This window comes from Orycteropus afer, unplaced genomic scaffold, assembly GCF_000298275.1.
Source record: "Orycteropus afer afer isolate SDZICR_OR568_19922 unplaced genomic scaffold, OryAfe1.0 scaffold00104, whole genome shotgun sequence".
NCBI lineage: Eukaryota > Metazoa > Chordata > Mammalia > Tubulidentata > Orycteropodidae > Orycteropus > Orycteropus afer.
Window position 1 is genome coordinate 3,783,184 of NW_006921691.1, and position 23,767 is coordinate 3,806,950.

The following is a 23,767-nucleotide window of genomic DNA, read 5'->3' on the forward strand; positions in this document are numbered from 1 at the left end:
CATTTTATATACATTTAGCTGTATGTAAGAAGCTGGATTTAGCCAAGATTTTGTTTTGCCATGTGAGCACAGTCATGTGAAAGAGGAATAAAGGAGTGTATATAATGACGGACCAGAAAATCTAAAGATGGGAGGAAAATGAGGACATGGAGGAGTAAGTGAAGATTAGCCGAAGGTCTGTTGGGATTGGAGAATTGCTGGAGATGGATACTAGATGGAATAGGTTGGAAAAATAGGAAGTGCTACTTAGATGAGTGGGGAGTCTGAAGTTGAGGTTATGGAAGGAGCTGCATTGTGGCTGAGGTAAGCTGGAAGACAATATCATTGGAGGTAAGTGGATGAAAAATAGATGGCCAAGGTATTGGAAGAGTCATCTCTGAATACTGAAATCACTAAAAGTTATAATAGAAATAGTGGTGCAGAAAAATGGACAACCTAGAGCTACTATTGTCAGAAAAATGAAGTGTTGAAGATGGGCATAGGGTAGCAAGTAGTATATAGTTCAATGGCATGGGTTTCAAAAGAGTTGGAAGAGGCAATGAGGAGCAAGAATGCCATCTGCTACCACCATCAGGCCTAGCACTTTGTGGGGTCTGGCAGGGAGACATAGTTACAACTAGGGATTGTTATTGAGGCAGCAGCAGTATCTTTAGGGGATAGCCAGGGAATGGTTACCACAGAAAAGTAAAGTGTCACCTGTGCATTTGTCTCAGGAGTTTAATTTCAGTAAAAGATAAGCTAGATGTGTATGCTATTTTATTTTTTATAATTAAGTTGAAAAAATATTTCACCCATAGTTATGATGAAAGATGTCTATATACACCCACACAATATGTTATTTATCTTTTAAAACCAGATATACTTAGAATTGAGATTGAAGCATTTTATTTAAATACTTTTCAAAATCCCTAACTTTAGGTGTATTGTGAAGATCACTGGTGACATGACAATATCATTTCCAAGCGGAGTTATTAAAGTCTTCACTAGCAATCCATCTCCAGCTGTGCTGTGCTTCAGGGTGAAAAATATCAGCAGACTAGAGCAAATTCTTCCAAATGCACAACTTGTGTTCAGGTTTGTGTACTTTTAATTACTTTAAGAGTGTTTTTGGTTTTTTTCCCTCCTGTATATTCCTTCCTCCCTAGCTTTACTCCCTGCACTAATGTCCTTCTGATCTTTCTTGGTTCAGCTCGTAGGCCTGTTTATGGTTTGGCTGAGAGTTAAGCCACAGGAGTGAGTTCAGTTCCAGGCCCAAAGGGTGACTAGGGACCATAGTCTTGGGGGTTTCACCAGCCTCTGTCTGACCAGTAATCCTCATCTTTTTTGCATTTTTGAATTTTGTTCCACATTTTTCTCCCACTCTATCCAGGATCTCCAATTTTGATCTCTTTCCAAGTGGTTGGCTTTGGTAGCTGGGCACCATCTAGTTCATCTGGTCTCAGGTTCCTGTGGCCTGAGGTTCCCATGGTCCATTAGTCACTGGGACTAATTGTTCCCATGCATCTTTGATTTTCTTCACTCTTCTTTGCTCTGGATGAGGAGAGACCAATAGTTGCATTTTAGATGGTCACTCGCCAGTTTTTAAGACCCCAGTGGCTCCTCACCAAGGTGGGAGGTAGAACAGTATTTTTGTATACTGTTGTGCCAGTTGAGCTAGATGTCCCCTGTGACCGTGGTCCTAAGCCTGCAGGTCTAGCAACTTACTCTCTCAAGGTGCTTGAATGTGGTTATGAAATTAACTTAGAGTTAAGTTTTGAAGGTGAGGTCCTTTTTTAAGCAATTGTTTTTTTCTTTGAAACACCAGGATGCAGTTTGAAGACCATAGCAGAATTACTGATTATTAAACAGCCTTTTGTGTCTTTGTTTTGTTTTAAATTGATGATGGTAGTTGTTAGATCCTCTCTGTCTCTCCTCCATCTTTTCTTCTTTCAGGCAAACTTCTGCTGTATTCTGTTTTTTAGTCCCTAATGTTACTTTTCCTTCATCCTACCATTGGTTCATTTCTATTAGTCTTTCATAGGTCACCAAATTAACAAGAGGTAAAGGATAAAGACAAAATAACAAAAATATTTCTTCTATATATAGTGATCCATCACAATGTGATTCTAACACAAAAGATTTTTGGATGAACATGCAAGCTGTTACTGTCTACCTCAAGAAGTTATCAGAGCAAAATCCAGCTGCTTCTTATTATAATGTAGATGTATTAAAGTATCAGGTGAGTTTCATATCAATGTTAAAATTCCTAATGAAAATATTAACCAATACAATATAGCTGATTATTAAATAATCTATCATAGCCAAATGAGACTCATTACAGTAATGCAAAGATATTTCTAAATTAGAAAATCTGTTCATCGATTAATGGACATTTCCATCAATTTGATAAAATTCACACCATCTCCTCCTGATTAAAATATTGAGTAAATAAGTACATGAATGCTTCCTTTAGCTGAAAAAATATATCTCAAATAAAGACCAGCAATATCAGTCTAAACAGTGAAACACCAAAAGCAGTCAATTAAAGTTAGGAGTGTCTAAAACACCCATTATTCCTGTTAGTATGTAAGTTTTTTTCTGGATGTATTAGCCAGTGCAATTAGATAAGAGAATAAAATAATCAGTGATAAATATTGGATAAGAGGAACCAAAATTATTATTTACAGGTGATAACTGTATTCCTGGAAAACCCAAGAGAATCACCTGAAAGAGGTTGCAAAAACGGCGAGAAGGCCACATGTTCTGACCTCCTCTAATCCCACAAGAGGAAGACAGGATTACCAGCAGTAACCCAAGGCCTATTACTGCAAGGCCAGACATGCTGCCTCCCTCCAGCCCTTTCTCCAACCATTCCTCCCAAAGCACCACCACCTCTCTCCTGGGTTCAATAATTCGCTGCAGTGGCCACACAGAACTCACGGATTATGGGGTTTATTAGGGAAGCACCAGGCTACAACTCAAGTTCAGGAAGAATGCTCAGTCTCTCTCCCAGCCCACTGTCCCTCAGCCAACAGTCTCTCACAGTCTCTTTCCCAGCAGTGCTGGTCCCTCGGTGTCTCACTCAGCAATGCGTGTCTCTTGCGTCTCTTTCCCAGAAGCATGTGTCTCGTTCAGGAGCATGGGTCTCTTTCGGCAGCACGTCTTCCTCAACCAGCAGTCAGAGAAAGTTCTTCCTCCAGGAGGCCTCCTTTTGAGCCCGGCAGAGTGGTCAAACTAGCCAATTATAGCATCAGAACTCTAAGTACCTGAGAGTGGGCACCTCCCAGAACACTGTTTTGTGCCACTCCCAACAGAAATACTCCAGGTGGACACTTTCAGCAATCAGGAGCTCCTCAGTTGCTCATAGCAAATCCCACCTTGGAGTTTACAAAGACTTATGGGTAGAAAAGCCACACTAAGTAATTTACTACACCGCAGAGGTATATGATACAGGTGAATTTAGTAATTTTCATAGTTTTCAGCTTAAAAACTAATAGCTTTTAAAACAGCCAGTTAGAAAAACTTAATAGAGAACAGTATTTACAGTAAGTAAAAACAATTAGGAAGAAACATAACAAAATCAGTACTGACTTTTGAATATAGTTAGAAAAGTTACTTTGTTCATTGAAAGGAAGGCTCAATATAAAATGTTAGCTGTTTCTAAATTAACCTATAAATTTAATTAGAAACCTAGTAAAGGTATGTGTATGCATGTGTGTTTGTAAATTTGACAATCATTTTTAAGTTCTGTGGAAGAATAAAGCTTCGGAGAATAAGTCAGAAAATGTCTTAAAGAATAATGAGGAATAATATTTTAGCTGTATGGGAATACTTACTATAAAACAAACCTACTACCATTGAGTCGATTCCAACTCATCGCAACCCTGTAGGACAGAGTAGAGCTGCCCCATAGGGTTTCCAAGGCTGTAATCTTCATGGAACCAAAATGCCACATCTTTCTCCCGCTGACTGACTGGTGGGTTTCAAATGCTGACCTTTTGGTTAGCAGCTGAGCACTTAACCAGTGCATCACCAGGGCTCCTCTATACTTACTATAAGGCAACGGTATTTTAAATAGTTTGGAATTGGCACAGCAGTAGATGGCCAGATGAATAGAATAGATGAGATTATCAAGAAATATATCTAAGAATAAATGGAACATTGTTTATATGGCAAAGCATTTGAAGATAAAGTGGAAAAGGTGAATTGTTAAATACATGATATAGGGTAGGACAACAGTCTAGACATTTGAGAAAAATTAACCTGAATCTTTAACTCACACTTTTAACCAAATTAAATCCACATACATGAAAGATTTAATAGTAAGAAATGAAATCATAAAGGTACTAAAATAAATTATAGGTAAATATATATTGTTCAAACAGACTGGTCAGAAGGAAGACTGGGCAATCTACTTCCGTAGTGATACTGCCTCGTAAACCCAAGGAGGAGTCGCTATGAGTCGTAATCGACTCGACGGCAGTGAGTTTGGGTTTTTTGGTATATATGTATGTGTATATGTGTGTGTGTGACATATATTTATTATATATTCTTATTTTGAAGTGTAGAAGACCTTTCTAAGTAAAATTAAAAAACCCAAAAGCCATTCAAGAAGAGATTATTTGACACCGAAATATAAATAAGTGTGTGTGTATAATAAAATATTTGGTTAAAACAAATCCTTAAACACAGTGTTTAGTCTAAGGGAAAAGTATTTGTAACACATAAGATAGACCAAGGACTTGCCCCTGCTAAAGGGTCAAGAAGGCAGCATTTTCTGAAACTCACCTAACTACACAAAAGGATACTAGAATCACCATAAGCAGCCCAAGGCCTGTTCATATGAGGCCAGACAGGCCACCACCGTCCAGCCCTCTTACCAACCTTGATACCACCATCTCTCTCACGGCACCCACCACCTCTCTGCTGGGTTCAATAATTCGCTGCAGTGGCCACACAGAACTCACAGATTATGGGGTTTATTAGGGAAGCAACAGGCTACAAATCAAGTTGAGGAACATGTTCAGTCTCTCTCATCTGGCAGTCTCTCTCAGCAGCACATTTCTCTCAGCTAGCAGAGAGAGATTCTTCTGCCTCTTGTTACATGCCATCAAGTTGTCTCCGACTTATAGTGACCTTATGTACAACGGAACAAAACACTGCTCAGTCCTGTGCCAGCCGCATGATCCCTCCTATACCTGAGCCCACCGCTGCAGCCACTGTCAATCCATCTTGTCAAGGGCCTTCTCCTTTTTCATTGACCCTCCACTTTACCAAGCATGACATCCCTCTGTAGAGAGTGGTCCCTTCTTACAACATGACCAAAGGAGGTGGGATGAAGTCTGGCCATTCTTACTTCCAAGGAGTGTTCCACCTGCACTTCTTCCAGGACAGATTTGTTAGTTCTTTTAGCAGTACACGGTACTTTCAGCATTCTTCTCCAACACCACAACTCAGAAGCATTAACTCTTCTTTGGCCTGCCTTATTGATTGTCCATTGCTCACATGCATATGAGGTGATTGAAAATACCATGGCTTGGGTTAGTGCATCTTAGTCTTCAAGGAGGTATCTTTGCTCTTCAGCACATGAAAGGTCTTTTGCAGCAGATTTGCCCAATGTAGTACATCTTTTGATGTGTGGACTGCTGCTTCCATTGGTGTTTATTGTAGAAGCAAGCAATATGAAATCTTTGACAAGTTCAATCTTTTCTCCATTTATTGTGATGCTACTTATTGGTCCAGTTGTGAGAATTTTTGTTTTCTGTATATTGAAGTGTAATCCATACTGATAGTCCTTAATCTTCATCAGTAAGTGTTTCAAGTCATCCTCACTTTCACCAGGCAGAGTTGTGTCATCTGTGTATCTCAGGTTGTTAATGAGCCTTCCTCCAATCCTGATGCCACATTCTTCTTCATATAGTCCAGCTTCTTGGATTATTTGCTCAGCATACATATTGAATAGGTGTGGTGAAAGGATACAACCCTGACACGCTCCCTTACTGATTTTAAACCATGCAGATCCCCTTGTTCTGTTTGAACAACAGCCTCCTAGTCTATGTACAGGTTCCTCATGAGTACAATTAAGTATTCTAGAATTCCCATTCTTCACAATGTTATCCACAATTTGTTATGATCCACATGGTTGAATACCTTTGCACAGTCGATAAAACACAAGTAAACATCTTTCTGGTATTCTTTGCTTATAGCCAAGATCCATCTGACATCAGCAGTGGTATCCCTTGCTCCATGTCCCCTTCTGAATCTAGCTTGCATTTTTGGAAGTTCTCTGTCAGTATACTACTGCTGACAGTATACTACTGCAACTGTTTTTGAATTACCTTCAGCAAGATTTTACTTGCATGTGATATCAGTGATATTGTTCAATAATTTTCATTCTGTGGCATCACTTTTCTTTGGAATGGGTACAAATATGGATCTCTTCCAGTCAGTTGGCCAGGTAGCTAGCTGTCTTCCAAATCTCTTGGCATAGCCGAGTGGGTACATCGAGTGTGGCATCCATTTGTTGAAACATCTTAACGAGTATTCCATCAATTCCTGGAGCCTTGTTTTTCACCAATTCCTTCAGTGCAGCTTCGACTTCTTCCTTCAGTATCATTGTTTCTTGATCATATGCCACCTCCTGGAATGGATGTTCATTTGCCAATTCTTTTTCTACAAAGTGGGATACTGAGCTTCTCCATTGCCTCTTTCCATAGATACAGTCGATCTGAGGCCTGTGTACTCGGTCTGGCAAAGTCCATGTGTATAGCCACAATTTGTGTTGTTGAAAAAAGGTATTTACAACAATTAAGTCATTGGTCTTACAAAATTCTATCATGTAGTCTCCAGCGTCATTTCTATCACCAAGGCCATATTTTCCAACTACTGGTGATTCTTTGTTTCAAGCTTTTGAATTCCAATCACCAGTGATAATTAACACATCTTGATTGCATGTTCAGTCAATTCTAGACTGCAGAAGATGGTAAAAATCTTCAATTTCTTCATCTTTGGCTTTAGTGATTGGTGCATAAATTTGAATGATAATAGTATTAACTAGTCTTCCTTACAGGCATATGGATATTATCCTATTACTGACAGCATCGTACTTCAGGATAGATCTTGATACATTCTTTGTGATGATGAATGCCATGCCATTCCTCTTCAATTTGTCATTCCAGCATAGTAGATCATATGATTGTTTGATTCAGAATGGCCACGACTGGTCCATTTTAGCTCACTAATGCCTAGGATGGGAGCTCTGGTAGCATAGTGCCTAAGGCATACCCACCAGCCACTCCTCGGAAGGAAGGTTAGGCAATCTACTTCCATAGTGATACTGCCTCGGAAACCCAAGGAGGGGTTGCTATGAGTCAGGTCCGACTCAATGGCACATAACAACAGCAGCAACAACAACAATGCCTAGGATATTGATCTTTACGCATTCCATTTCATTTTTGACAACTTCCAGTTTTTCTAGATTCATACTTCATACATCACGTGTTTTGGTTATTAATGGATGTTTGCATCTGTTTCTTCTCATCTTGAGATGTGTGGCATCAGTAAATGAAGGTCCCAAAAGTTTTACTTTTTCCACATCATTAAGGTCAACTCTACCCTGAGGAGGCAGATCTTCCCCAGTCATATTTTGAGTGCCTTCTGACTGAGGGGCTTTCTTCTGGCACTGTATTGGACAGTGTTTCAGGGCTATTCATAAAGTTTTCCAATAATTTACCAGACAGAGTTTCACTGCTGTTTATAAGGTTTTTACTGGACAATTCTTTGAGAAGTGGATGACTTCTTCATTCTTCTGAGTCTGTCTTAGTCTGGAAGCTCCATTGAAACCTGTCCGCCGTGGGTGAACCCTGCTGGTATTTGAAACACCAGTGGCATAGCCTTCAGCCTCACGGCAACACACAAGCCATCACTGTAAGACAAACTGACAGACAAGTGTGTCTCCTTTAGCTGTTACAAACTGCTCTGCTCACCTGTAGGAGGATTCCTTTTGAACCTGGCATAGTGGTAAAACCAACTAATCTCAACATCAGAGCTCTACACAGCTGAGAGAGAGTGAATTTTCCCAGGAAATTACTCTGTGCTGCCCCAGGTAGATGACTTTAACAAGTGGCTGCTCAGCTGCTCACAGCAAAGTGGGAATTACAGACTATGGTGGAAAAGGGAGCTCTGGTGGCACAGTGCCTAAGGCATATGACTGCTAACTAGGAGGCTGGAAGTTCAAACCCACCAGCTGCTCCTCAGAAGGAAGACCGGGTAATATACTTCCGTGGAGATGCTGCTTCAGAAACCTAAGGAGGGGTCACTATGAGTCAGAATCAACTTGACTGGCAGTGAGTGATGGCTAGTAAAGCTATACCATGCAATTCACTACACCACAGACCACCTCCTGGCTTTTCTAGCCATTATCCCTTTTATAATTCAGAAATGAACATCCCCTTCACCATTAGTTTAAGAATAACCACACATAATGAAAGCATGTAAGCCAGCCACTTCATGCCTTTATCTTCCCCCATTTTACATAACAATTTCTCATTTGCTTATCCATATCAGACCAGTATTGTAAGGAGACAAGCATGTTCCTTTCTCTCTGGAGAATCTTCTGTTCTGCTTGGAAACTTTGGCCATCTGCATCCATAAACAAGCAAAGTCCAGCCCAGCACAAGCCATCAAATTACAGCAACTTAATACCAGCTCAGTGTCAAACATTTTCCTCTTCATTTGGTCAGCTCAGCCCACGCTATCCCAGTTAGGTCATGGATACCAACTGCCAAGTTTTGGGAGTCACACTCTTCCCTTTACTTCAGATAACCAAAAACCAAACCAAACTCACTGCCACTGCATTGGATCTGATTCATAGCAACCCCTCCTTGGGTTTCCATGGTGGTATCACTACGGAAGTAGATTGTCCAACCTTCCTTCCAAGGAGTGGTTGGTGGGTTTGAACTGCCAGCCTTCTGGTTAGCAGTCAAATGCCTTAGGCACTACACCACGAGCGCTCCCTACTTGAAACAAGCCAGCACTTTTTCTCTCTCATCCTTAGTCTTCAGGGACTAGTTCCACATATCTCCTTCTACTTCAGACCAGCCAGCCCTTCCTCTAATCCCCAGCCTCCATGGCCTAGGTCAGAGAGTACCAAACTCAGCCCATTTCTTCATTGCTGCACTTCCCCCATTTCCACTCCTCAAGTGGACCCAGGTGATCACAAGGAAGGAGCATGCATGTCTACTACTTGCTGGTTTCCTTTAACTTGCAGTCCTGGGAATGGGATTCTCTCCTGGACCATGCTTTTTCCTGCCTCCATACACCCAAAGCCTAATTGTTTGCTTTAAATTCAGGTCTTTTCTTCAAATGCAGACCTTCTGTTCTCTCAGTAGTTCTGGGTTGGTCTTTTCAAATGCAAATTTCCTCACTAAGCAGGTTCTGAGTAGGGCTCAGGTTTTCTACCTGATCCCCCTGTACTTTGCATGCAGGGTTTGAAACAAAAGCCTGTGTTTCTTCTGGGCAAATTCTGTTTCCCTTGTTAAACGTATCCAATCAAGTACTGGCTGATGGCAGACTTACCCACTCTCTGTTATCCATACCCCATAATCATTTCTAACATACAAGTAGAAACCAAACCAGTTGTTTGGCAAAACTAACCAATCCCAGCATCGCAGTTCTACACACCTGAGAGAGAGAGTGAACTTTCCCAGAACGTTACTTCGTGCTTCCCCAGGTGGGTGACTTTAACAAACCCACCAGTCACTCCTGGGAAGGAAGGTTGGGCAATCTACTTCCGTAGTGATACTGCCTTGGAAACCCAAAGAGGGGTCGCTATGAGTTGGATCTGACTCACCAAACGGCAATGAGTTTGGTTTTTGATTTTGTACTCAGTTGTTCACGGCAAAGTGGGAATTACAAAGAGCTCTGGTAGCATAGTGCCTAAGGCACTTGACTGCTGACCAGAAGGCTGGCGGTTCAAACCCACCAGCCACTCCTTGGAAGGAAGGTTGGTCAATCTACTCTTGTAGTGATACTGCCTCGGAAATCCAAGGAGGGGTCGCTATGAGTCGGGTCAGACTCAACGGCACATAACAACAACAACAACAACAAGAAAAGCCATACCGTGTAATTCAGTACACCATACCCCCAAAGAGCTCTTACATATCAGTAAGTAAAATGAGTAACACAATGTTGTTGTTATGTGCCGTCCAACTCGTAGCGACCCCTCCTTGGGTTTCCGAGGCAGTATCACTACGGAAGTAGATTGCCCAACCTTCCTTCTGAGGAGTGGCTGGTGGGTTTGAACCTCCAGCTTTCTGGTTAGTAGTCAAGTGCCTTAGGCACTATGCCACCAGAGCTCCTCAATAATACAATAGAGAGACAGTATATGGAAAGATGCTCCATACAGTATTAATCAGCAATGCATATTAAGACAACAGTGAGTTACCAGTTTCAGATTAGTAAAAATGAGAAAAAGACTGCTCTATCTAGTTTTAGGAGGGGTGTGACCACTGTGTTACTATGAGCACAAATTAATAGAACCTCTTAGAAGGCAATTCTGTTACATTGTTAAACTTTAATTTAGATGTAAACTTTAAACAGTTCTACTTCTAAAAATCTGTTCTTAAGAAATCATGCAAGTGGACAAAGATAAAGATACAAAGGATATTTATACGCTGCTGCAGTGCTTAGAAACCACCTAAGTACACACCAGTGGAGGAGGAGATTGATTAAATAAGTTATTGCAGACATTGAAAAAAAAAATTAGGTAGATCCATATTTGCATATGGTTAGAAATTCTAGAATAATATGTACCACAATGTTAACAATGAAAGTAAGATTGCCAACATTTTCTATTCTATATACTTCTATACTGTTTGACCATCACCTATCTGTTTGTCCTACTGTGGTGGCTTGCATGTTGTTATTATGATAGAAGCCATTCCACTGGTGTTTCACGTACTAGAAGGGTCACCCGTAGTGGACAGATTTCCCCAGAGCTTCCAGACCAAGATAGGCTAGTAAAAAAGGCCTGGCAGTCTACTGCTGATCCTCAGCCAGTGAAAACCTAATGGACCACAGCAGAATGTTGGCTGGCTTCCTGCTAGAGAAGAACATCCTGTTTAGGGAAGTGGAGGGACAGCGAGAGCATGAGAGACCCTCAGTGAGATGGAGTGGCACAGTATCCACCACGATGGACTCAGAAATGCTGGTGATTATGAGGATAATAGGGCAAGGCAGTGTTTTGTTGTCTTGTTCATAAGATGACCGTGAGTCAGAGTTGACTTGATGGCAGCAAACACCAACATATTTGAATTTTTAGTTGGACAATTGTATTAAAATGATCTCTGCTTCTAGGAAATAAATACTTAAAGAAATGCTGCCACTTAAATTGGCTTAAAGTTTATTCCAGTTATTCATTTGCTCATTCATTCAACAAATATTTATTCAGTGCTTGCTAATAGCCAGGACTGTGATGGGGTGACAGTAAATAAAACAAGTAAATAGTTCTATGTTAGAAAAGTGTAGAGTGAGGTAAGGAAGATTGAAAATGCGATTTTCAATGTAAATTTAAACAGGGTAGTCAGAAAAAGAGCTGTTAGCGGAGGGTGGGGGCGAAATGGAAAGCTTCGAAGGAATTGCACTGCTTACTGTGGGTATATGATTCAAGTGGGTCATATGATTCAACATTTGAAGTTGGAAGCATTCTAACTCCAGTCTTGAGGAACTGCGTGGTGACCCTTTTTTCTCACCTTTTATTTATTTATTTATTTTTTATTGTGCTTTTGGTGCAAGTTTATAGATCAGAGTTTGTTTTACATTCAACATTTCATGTACATTTGGTTCACTCCCCAATTACCATCCCCAACCCTAACCCAGTCTCCTTCCCTCCCTGCCCAGTAACTCCCCCCGCCAATGCCCCTCATAGTTACACACTCCTGTGCGTCCTGCATTTCCTCCATGCAAATGTTGCCTCTCTGGTGTCCCACACGGTCGATCGCTCCAAGGGATGCATCTCCATATATAGTATGTGAGTCCGTCACTTTGGGCTGAGTGATCTGCATGTACATCTTGTTTACTATTGGGCTGAGAGCCAAGCCCTCGGAGTGAGTTTTATTCCAGGCCCAAAACCTATCCCAGGGCCATAGTATTGGGGGTCCCACCAGACTCCATCTGACCAATAATTCTGGTAATTACTGTGTTTTTGGGATTTTGTTCCATGTTTTTCCTCTCACTCTATCCAGGATCTCCAGTTTTGATCCCTTCCCAAGTGGTTGGCATTGGGAGCTGGCACCATCTAGTTCTTCTGGTCTCAAGGTCTATCATGTCCTAGGACTGATTGCTTCCAAATGTCCTTGGCTTTTTTTTTTTTTTTTTTTCCTCCTTCTGTTGCACTCTTCTTTGCTTCCTATGATAGGAGACCATTAGCTGCATCATAGATGGCTACTTGAGAGCTTTTAAGACCCTAGTTGCTACTCACCAACGTAGATTGTGGAACAAGATTTTTATGGATTTTCTTGTGCCAATTGAGTCTGGTGTCCCCCACTACTATGGTCCTGAGTTGGTAGATCTGTTGGATCTGTCTTCCACAATGTCTGTCTGTTTGTCAGGGATTGCTCTATGTCTGTCTTCTGTTGTTTCTATAAGGATTGAGGGTATTTTGTATCATTGGTATCTGTGCAAGATTAGCCTCAGCTGACTCTGTCCTTGGTCTAGAGTATAATCCTGTTTACTGACCCCCATCTGATCCTCTCAGATGGTTATGTGTTTATCTATAGCCTGGTGTTTGGTGTTAATGGTAATGCAGCATTGTGGACATACTGGTATTTGCCTCTGCCGTTTATATCTTATGTGCACAATTCAGTGTCCTCCCTTTTCCTAATGTTATCATGGCAGTACAGATTCTTTCCATACCATCCCTCCCCTTACCCACATCAGCGTTTTCTCACCTTTTAAAATCTAAATTCTTAAAATTTGTAACAAATTACAGAATTCTATGTTGAGTGTTGAGGTTCTCAAATTTTACATGTATAAATAAGAATAATAAGCTCATTTCTGGTCTCTGAACCCACACTGTTGAATCAGATCTTCTGCCATTAGAGCCATGGGAATACACATTTTTAAGTACCACTACTAAACTTTTTATATGGGTAGTCCCAGGTCCACACTTTGACAACAATCTTTACTCCTTTGTTAGGAGTCTGCTTTACTCTGCCTAGCAGCAGATAGCCCCCCACACGTTCAAGTATACATGTCATTACTATGACTTACTTACTTTTCAAATCAAAGATAATGGTTTGTTTGTTTTTCCTCTGTAAAGGTATCATCAAACGGTATTCAGTCTACTCCTCTGAATCTTGCAACATACTGGAAATGTACTGTTGGCACCACAGATCTCAGGGTGGATTACAAATACAACCCAGAAGCTATGGTGGCGCCAAGTGTGCTTTCCAACATACAGGTGGTGGTACCAGTGGATGGAGGAGTCACAAACATGCAGTCCCTTCCCACTGCAATATGGTAAATTAAGTACATTTCTGAATTATGGCCAAATTTCTGTTGTAGCTCCCACCTTTTAGAACCCAGCTTCTGAAAGTTACTTCATAAGTTTGAACAATTTTACTGCATTTACCCATACAAACCATTGCTATAAAAGATGCTTTTGTACTTGTTAAGCCACAGTAACCTCAATCCAAAATGAACAAAACTAGCTTTGCTGTCATCACCGTACTAACTTCCCTTGGGCAAATTGTTCACATCTGTAAGCTTCCCTTTTCCCCCCTTTTAAAATATAAGAATAATAATACTTATTTTACAGAACTGAATACTTCATCTGGCATTGATTAGATGTTTCAATAGTATTAGTTACTCCAGTCCTTTAATCACTTTTCTTGTCTCTATAATTGGTAGTGGGAGCTCTGGTAGCATAGTGGCTAAGGCACTTGACTGCTAACCAGAAGGCTGGCGGTTCAAACCCACCAGCCCCTCCTCAGAAGGAAGATGGGTCAATCTACCATCTGTAGTGATACTGCCTCGGAAACCCAAGGAGGGATTGCTATGAGTCGGGTCCGACTCGACCGCAAACAACAACAATTGTTGGTAGTACAGACTCTAACCATTCTTCTCTATTTAATAATAATAGTTTGTTTTCTTTGATCATGAGGGTACTAAACCACCTATAAACATCAGTTTTCCTTTTTCTGACCAGTAGAAAAATTACGTAATTTGGTAAACTTCCATTAATTGAGAAACATGGAACATTATATTATACTGTAAACACGTTTTCACAATGTAATACTAGTTAAAGTAACTTTAGGACTTATATTTAGGACTAGTTGTTCTAGGAAAAATTTTAAAAATTTATGTATTGAATGCTCATCCATGTATAAGAGACATCTTATCTTAGACATTTAATCTAAAGAAATTTTCTTATTACAGGAATGCAGAACAGATGAAAGCCCTTTGGAAATTGTCTGGTATTTCAGAGAAATCAGAAAATGGAGGTCAGTATGTACACACTTTTTTTTTGATAATGTGATGTGACTGGAAATTGATTTTTTAAGGTATGTTTATTGAAAGTTCCTTGGAATTTCATTTCTGGTCAGTTCCAGAATTGGCCACTAGGTGGAAGTTAATACCCTATATAAGAGCAAACCACCTGAGAGTGAGAACACATTTTTTTATCTCTAGATTGAATATGCTTTTGAAAAATAATTTGCTTTCCTGTAACTTTATAAATATTATGTAAAGGATTCTGTGCTACAAAATAACATTAAAAGAAAATACCTAATAAATTATGCTAAATAAGTTTAGTTCATTCTGTTAATGGAGTCTTCTGGCCTCCCAGAAATCATATAGAAGCTTCCAGGCCTTAAAAAGCCCCCATGCCTACTTCATCTTTCTAAGAGAACCTTTCCTGGTCATTTTATCCCATTAAAACTAACCATCAGTTGCTTTCAATTCTCTGATGATTATTTAAGGAAAAACAAGGCAATGTCCTTTTCCCACTAAATCTGTCCCTGTGGTCACAGTGAAAAGGAAAGGTCTCTGCTGGCTGATCACTCCTAGTATCTCCCCTGCCAACTCAGCTCAACTTATAATTAGGATATAGTTCCCAGACAATCAAGCCTTTAATATCAGATATTCTCATTTTTTCTTAATCAAAGGAGAATTCCCCTGCCCACTTTTGAATACCTAATTAAGTACGAATAACTTATTGACTATTCTTTTTGCTTCTCAAGTTTTGCTCATATTTTTCTTTTTGAACTTTTTAAGCACATTGTTATCAAAATATAAAACGTACCAGCTTTCTACATAGGTACTTTTTAGCGTGAACATGGTGGTGTTGGTTCACATGCATTTCATCAGAATCTGACTTTTTTACTGGAGAGCCACACATTGAGTGGAATCAGTTTCCTTGCTGCTGTTTGGTACTTCTTTTCTCAGGTGACCAGCTGCACTGAATTTTACCCTAATTAAATGACTTCTTTGGGGGCTAAACTGAAATTCCTAGTTTAAACTAAAAGTAAACCAGAAGTCCTACTTGAATTGAGGGCTTACAACCATTTAGCAAAGAAGGGATATATTTTCCTCTTTAATGAAACTATGCTATTGTAAATACACCTACTTCTCACTTACCAATGTGGTTAGTTTCCAAAGACCAGATCACTATGTAAAAATCAGCATTATGTAAAAATGGAGGATGACCACATTAGGTCATGAAATGGAAGATGACTGTCTCATTACATAACTGCAAAACCACTGAGAATCATTGCCCAGATAAGGTGACATATAACTTTAACCATCACAGCCAAAATCACTCTCACCCAAGCACCTTGGTGTCTGTTCCTGCCACACATACATCGCTAATATGCAAAATAGTTAGATAGTAGATTTTTGACTATTGTTGTAAAAGTGAAATGTCAGATAATGAGGTAGATGATAAGTGAGGAGTAGGTGTACTTACCACCTATTTTCAAAAACAGAAACAACTTTTCTTAGCCAGGTATTTTAATCTGTTATTCAGGTATCAGAGGGTCTGTAAGAAGAAATGGGAAAATCTTAGAAATGTGGTTCTGATTTTGTATTAGGCAAGCCTTTAAAAAGAAATATTCAAATTAAAACAGTATAAAATAGAAATATTTGTTTTTGGCTCTACGTCCAGAAGAGGGAAAGGAAGTAATTCTAAAGTTTAAGGATCACTGAGGTGGCTACTCTTAGCCTATGGTGGAACTTTCACAGATAAGAATTGCGTATCAAAAACTGTAAAAGTTTAAGAGGACGTGGACAATGAGTAAGAATTAGGCATCGATTCCTCTCCTCTACTGATCTGTACCACCAGACATTAATAGTGCAGTTAGGAGCATTGTTTCTCTTTGTAGTGAAGATTTTGCTAAACTTCTGTTCAAGGAGTCACAGCACTTCACTTTACCCAGCAATTCCATCCACTTGTCCTGATCAGAAACCTGGGAACCCTCTTTAGACTCCTTCTCCTTCCCTACCTCTGGATTCTAACCCCTCAATATCTTTCAAATGCATTCCTTTCTTTATTTCCCCTTAATCCCAGTTCACATCTCACTTTTCTGTCATCTAGAGTGCTAGGCTATTTGTTGACTTTCAGTTGGTCTCCCTACCTTCTGTCTTGCTTCCCTCCTTCTACAACTCAAACCTGAAATGTTATAACATGTGAAATTATCTATAGAATGCTTCTTGCTTTCAGTTTAGTCTCACCTTCTGCCAGTCTCCTCCTGCTTGTACCCTGTTCTCTAGCTACTCTGTTGTATATGCAGTTTCCTAAAGGCAGTGTACCCATAGTTTACTCTGCCTGTAATGCATCATCACTACCACTATCTGTAAATTCGGGCAGAGATATGTGCTTGTGGGCCCATATCTCCTGTGAGCTCCTGTACAACATTTCTCTCATTCATTGCATTTATTAGTTTACTGTTTCTGTCATACTGTAAGACTGAAGTATATTGAACAAATGGTCATATCAAAAAGAAAACACCTGAGAAATAATCTATTTGGCATGACATTAGACTAGTAAAATTCTTAAAGGTGAATAGAAAATACTAATTTTAAGACAACTCTTCCTAATCTTAGCTACTTTTCCTTCTTTACCTCTCCATTCCCATGATATGGGTAACCTGCAGTCATTTTCTTCTTACTTTATCCCACTCATATCCCTCCAAGGGCTTCCCTCTGTGCTGTCCTCAGTGGCTGGCTGGCTGACTTCTCTGTTGGCTCACTTTAATATGCTTGTAGCATGGGCATCTCAGTAGTAAACCTCTCTGAAGATGTCTTTTGTCAAAGAAAAGTATGAATTAAGTTAGTTCAAATTCACTGAATAAACTCTGATTTGGAAATGGGACAATGATTTCTTTATTGTCCACAACTTATGAATTTGGTGAATTTGATGTTGTTTACCTTACATGCTCATTTAATTTTATTTGATATGAAATGTGTTATACCCTGTGTAAGTTCTTTATTCTTTTCCTTGTAGGTTCTGGGTCCCTCAGAGCAAAATTTGATCTTTCAGAAGGACCCAGTAAACCCACAACACTTGCAGTGCAATTTCTCAGCGAGGGAAGTACCCTCTCAGGAGTAGATATTGAACTTATAGGCACTGGCTATAGGCTTTCCTTAGTAAAGAAGCGGTTTGCCACTGGTAAGTTGGGAGATTTCAAGGTTTTTACTATACATGGGAAACATTTGTTTTCTGACAGTTACTAAACAACTGTCAAGCAGTTTACAATCTAAAGACATGGAAGTTTTTTCTTTGACCCTTGGTACAAAGTGCCAGGTAGGAACACACCTGGGAGATAGAATACCTATGGTCAGGATAGTTGAACACCTTTGATCTCATTTTCATATGTTGTAAACAGCAGATGGGAACTGGGGTTCTGTATCTATAACAACAATGGAAAGTGTCCTCCTTTGAGTTCATTTGGAATAATAATTACAAAGGTCTGCTTGGTGTTTTTCAGGACGATACCTTGCAGATTGTTGATGGACCTGGGAAAGTAGTTGGCTCAAAGAAGTAGTGTGAACCTGCCATTCTGCATTATACGTTCTTTTCAAATACTATTCTAACTTGTATTATGTCTTTTAAACTTAAGACATATTTGAGAACTAACTACACACATTAAATTGCACTTTTAAAGTCAGTCATTCAAAGAAGTACCACTGAGATGATTTTCAATGCTATAAATGATAAACTGCAATATTCAGGAAGCACGTTATTCAGAATCTCAGCAAAATGAAGTTTTAATAGTGAAATTTACAATTATCTTCATTGTCTATGTTGAAAACAGATTATGGTGGAAACATCAGATCTAAAGTTTCAGAAGAACAACCATAAAATAATTTTAGCTTTCCGTAAATTTTTAGTGTCAGAGATAGCTTGGAAATTTCATAAGTTTGATATTAAATGGATACAAACAGAACATGAAATTTAAGTTTTGGATAATGGTTACTCAGAATACTCAATCAAATTGAGTGATGTGCCATAAAATAATCAAACTAGAGTCCTAGTTGTACGCAAAAAATTTAAAATTTGATTCTCATATGAGCATATTAATAAAGTGTAAATGGTGTTTTATATGATTTTTGTTAATCCTCAAGTGCAATGTGTTTTAAAATAAGCTTGCAAAAGACAGCAGAGATACTTACTTCTGCAGTTAGTTAACTTTATTAGAAGTTGTGATTGTTTTGATGAATTAATGCTATAGATTTAATTTATTTTTATATGGATTGCATAATGTGTGCCTTTTAAAACAATAACAAAAACCAGAAATGTGCCTATCCAAGTTTGTGTTTGTTAATGTATCTTACTTATTTTCTCACAGGCTGAATTTTCTATTGAGAATCTTAGAGTGGTCAAGCAGCTTTATAAGATATTTACAATCTTAGTAAATATTTGTAGCTGCCTTTGGGAAGGGATTTCAGAATAACTAAAAGATAATTTATACTTAAGAGATTTCTGGCTCATTTCCTTAGTAATACACTGTAGCCACTAGAAAGGAAACTATACCTAATGGCATATATTTATAGGGAAAAGAAATTAACTTCAAATATTTGATCTTAACTTTATCAAAAGTATGAATTTTTAGACATAAACTCTGAAACACTATAATGGTAAAATGGCAATTGGAATTTTTACTCTCAATTTAGCATTTTCTTAATTACTCCATTTATCATTGAAAATGTACCCATTTATTCACTGATTATATTGTGAGCATGAATTTTGTAGTATTTTTGTGAGGAATAGCATTTTGGATAAGATGAATTTTGACAACAGAAGGAGAAATACTGCCATTTGTTTTGTTTTCGACAACTGGAAAAGTAATCAGTCTGTACATTATTTCATCATCACCTGTTAAAAATAGAGAATGTATATGAAGTGATATTTTGGGGTTATCATTTTTTAAGCTACTAATGTTAAATAGAAATCTAACTTTATAACAAATCCTAATTGCAGAAATGAAATATTTTGGACAAATTTTCATGCTTTACAAGTGGGAATTTATTTATAATGATAAATGCCAGTGTCTTTCACTTTGCATAGAAGTAGTAAGTTGTGTTTAGATGATAATTTATATAAAACCACTAATTGTTCTGTTAAGCTTACAGAAGAAAAAAAAAAAACCCTTTCACTAAATATTTCTTTAAAATTGTGCTATATTAAATACAGCAGAAAATCTACTTTAGCAATATATAACACACTATGTGCTTTTATGTATATTCAGTGTTAACCCAATTCTAAATTTAGATTTGACTGAAACAACACATGACAATTTGCTAACATGTTAATCTTTACTAAGTAGTGAGCAAAACTAGAATTTCTAACTCTTATATTGTGCTTTTTAATACCAATTACGGTCGTTTATAGGAAACGTAACTGTAATCCGCTTTGCAATCAAACTGCTTTTATTGAGCAGTTAATATTTTGTTATTGAAATCCAGACATTATTATACTCACTGTTTTTGTTTTAAATCAAGTATTACCTTCAGATGTACAAATTAGTGAAATGGCTGAACTTCTGCACTTTCTTATTACCATGGTCTTCATGCCAGATGTTGATATATATAAATTTCTACTCAGTGCAGGTTACAATTTTGAAGCCATATACGTTTATATTGACTTTTTTTTTTTTTTCTTTTTTAAAAAAATCCACTAATGGTGTAAAACAGACCAGTAGATTTTCAATGGGGAATGTATTAGCAAGCTGGTTCTTGCTTATGTATAGTTACAAACTTGTAGCTTCTCTTTAACCAAGAATTTGTAAACACAGAACTCTAACAAATGTGCATTTTGAGGGTTGTTATTTACTACTTTGGGTTGTAATTAGAACAGTGCAAATCTATCTTAAAATTTTGTACATATTTTTGATTTTTTTCATAAAATGTAAATTTTACATAAAAGTTGCACCCTTAATAAACATGTAATATATAATTTATCACTTGGTTTTTGTGTCTTTGTATTCCTATTGAGAGTAATAACTGTGCCATAGATGTTAGGGGAATGCAAGGCAGCCAGGAATTGAATCATTACCTTGATCTTTGTATCACCACTTGAACAGGTATATAAAGTAAACTGCTATTTAATTTTATTGATTGTATAGAAAAACTTCATTTGGAGATTTCCCCAAAAATATAAAAATTCTTTAAAAAGAGCTTTTATGTGTGTGTTTTGAAATATGTTGTTAAGCTTCAGCACAGACTTTCATCCTGACCAGTGGCTCTGGAGCACAGTCTTACACAACTTTAGAATCATTTTGTTCTGAAGAAATAATTAAGAACAAGAAGATCCTCTCAAAACAATGAGTTTAGAAATGTACAAAAAAAAATGAAAATGAAACAAAGAAGAATTCATCTTAAATATACAAACTTATGTTATAAAAAGAAGCACTTGAGTGAATCTAAATCAGGGCTGGGGAACTTATGGAAACAGTAGGTAGCACTGTTACTATTCTTACCATATGCCCATTATGTTCCCCTTCATTTTCTTTTTCTCCTTCCCCCACTTCCATTCTTATTAGGGTAAGTGGTGCTAGCTGCTGTAATAAGGAACTCCAGCATCTCAGGATGAAATCTTAATACTATATTGATCATATCACAGTCTGATGTAAGTTTGAGGAGGAACTTTGTTCCATACAGTAATTCAGGGCTCCAGGCTCATTGCATTTTCTGATTTCTCCTCAGAAGCTTCTCCATTTGGCTGTCAGAGGGGAAAGAGAACAAAGGTTATATGGGTGTTTTTTTATGGGCCAGAGCCAGAACTGGCATCAGCACTTCTGCCCACATTCTATTAACCAGAACTTGATTTTGTGGCCCCAGCTAACTGCAGGGGAAGCTGGGACATATAGTTTGGTTGTGTGCATAGGAGGAAAAGAAAACAACATTTTGATAAACAGAGTGGTTCTTTTACCAAGAATTCCTCGGTGGTGCAAAAGGTCAATGTACTTGGCTGCTAACCAAAATGGTGGTGGTTCAGACTTGGAAGAAAGGCCTCCCAATGTGCTTTTTGAAGGTAAAAACCATGGAGTGCAGTCTCCTTTGTAACATGAGGTGACCTGACCATGAGTTGGAATCCATGGCAGATGATTTAGTTGTTGGTTTTTGTGTTTTTTTAATTTTTATTCTGATATGGGTGATAGTTTACAGAGCAAATTCATTTCCCATACAGCAGTTCATAAACATTTTTGTCTCAGGACATTGACTGCAATTCCCTACAGTGTAACAGCTCTCTTCCTACTTCCTCCCTGTAGTTACCTCTTCCCTGTGCCCTTCCCTCCCATATACTACACCCACCCCCCCAGCTGTCTCCCTGTGCAAACACTGCCCTTCTGTTCTTCCATGATTGATCGTTCCAAGGAGTGTATCTACCTGATATAAATGTTCACCCTATATGCCTGTCTGTTGTTTGGCTGGAAGCCACAGGATTGAGTTCAGTTCCAGACCTGAAAGGTCATTAGAGCCTCATGGATCTTACCAGGTTTGATCAGACCAGCAAATCTGGTCTTTTTTTTTTTTTTTTTTTTTATGATTTTGAGTTTTGTTCCATATCTATCCAGGATCTCCTGCACTGATCTTGGTCTGAATGGTTGACAGTGGTAGCCAGCCAGGCACCACCTAGTTCTTCTGGTCTTATGGTCTTATAGCCTAAGGATCACATGATCTATAAGTCCCTTGGACTAATTGTTTCCATGCATCTTTGGTTTTCTTCATTATTCTTTGGACAAGGAGAGACCCATCATTGCATCTAGAGGGCCACTTGCAAGCTTTTAAGACCCCAGTCACTATTCACCAAAGTAGGATGTAGAACAGTGTTTTTGTATGGTATGATATGCACAACTGGTTTAGTTTTAATAGCTAATGATGTTGAGCATCTTTTCTTGTCCTTGTTGGCCATTTCTGTTTCTTCTTCTGGAAATTCTATCTATTCAGGTCCTTTGCCTCTTTAAAAAAAAAAATTGCATTGTTTGTCCTTTTTTTAAGTTGTAGAAGTCCTTTATATATTCTGGACATTACACCATCATTCGATATGTGATTCCCAAAATTTTCTTCCAGTGTAGGTTGTCTCTTCACTTTTTTCTTAAAGTCCATTGAACTTCTTGATGATTAGACTGTGTGCTTCAGAATCCTGTTAGTGCATAACTACACCTGCTTCACTTCCTTGTAATCCCAACTGGTGGCATCCACAGTATTTAATGGATGTGGGGTCTTTGACCTCAGGCAGTTCCCCTGTCTGAGATGGTGTCTTTATTAGGAAGAATCCTCTCAAAATGCCAACTCATTAGGACAGAATTCAGTGAACAATTCAAAACATACACATTTCCCACATCTGCACAGTAATGATGGTCAGTTTTCAGAAACTGAAGAGCTTGGCAGTCAAACATGGAAGAGCTACTTCTTTCCATTACGAGGACGATACAAACTAGATTGATATGTAAGAACAATTTTTTTTTCCTCCTGGAAGGAAACAAGTTGTCATTTGAAAAATGTAAAATATAAAGAATTCCTCATAATTACTGAAAAATGGGAGGTTGATTTGTAAGCAAACTATGAGATAAGACATACTTATGTACTTCCTGAAACCTTTAAGCAACAAATACCATGTGGGAATTTTAAAACAAAAGTATTTTAAAGTTCAGTAATTAACCAAAAGTAATACTGTAGTCTGTCAAACATTCCAAAGCATGCATATTTTATAGGGCTTCAACAAATTTTCAAGATACTATCTACTTGGCTGTAAAAGTCCTGGAAATGTCAACCTTTTTTTTTTTTTAAATGTGAATAACTGCAAAACATCTGTTATCACCTAGAAGTGCTTAGAGCAATCAAGGAAAAATACCTCAATACCTGCTCTAACATTGTCTCTCAAGTCAGCTTCTCAAAGGAAGCCTTGGAGAATGAGTATCTGTTTTTCCTAATGAAGTGTTAAACTGCCAGCAGCCAGTGAGACTGACTCCCACAGATAAGCCACTGCCTTTTAAGCTGGAAAATAGTGGGTGAGACCCCTTGGAGATTTTTAACTGAAAAGAGTTATATTGAACTGTTAAGCGAGCTTGTCAGTTCATCTTCTTGAGTGTTTCTCTTGTTTTTGCTGACCCTCTGTTTTACCAAACATGCTTTTCTAGTGAAATATAGCACGTCTCACCACTAGTCATCCTAAGTGGGATTGGTAAGAGTGAGGAACCAGCTCTGAGGGGTAGGCCTGTTACTGGGTCATTTACAATTTGGGTGTGTGAACACTTTTTCTTTGCCTACTTTGTTTGGTGCTAAATGT

At 38.5% G+C, this 23,767-nt stretch overlaps 1 protein-coding gene across 1 annotated transcript in view; it reads left to right on the forward strand.

The window, feature by feature from the left end:
* FCHO2 (FCH and mu domain containing endocytic adaptor 2) overlaps nt 1-17,986 on the forward strand; it is a 247,237-nt gene extending 229,251 nt beyond the window's left edge. The window contains 6 exon segments of the mRNA XM_007943332.2: nt 919-1,074; nt 2,086-2,218; nt 13,298-13,497; nt 14,416-14,480; nt 17,480-17,644; nt 17,964-17,986. Of these exon segments, the coding sequence (XP_007941523.2) occupies nt 919-1,074; nt 2,086-2,218; nt 13,298-13,497; nt 14,416-14,480; nt 17,480-17,644; nt 17,964-17,986 (742 nt within the window).
* Nucleotides 17,987-23,767: the final 5,781 nt, after the last annotated feature.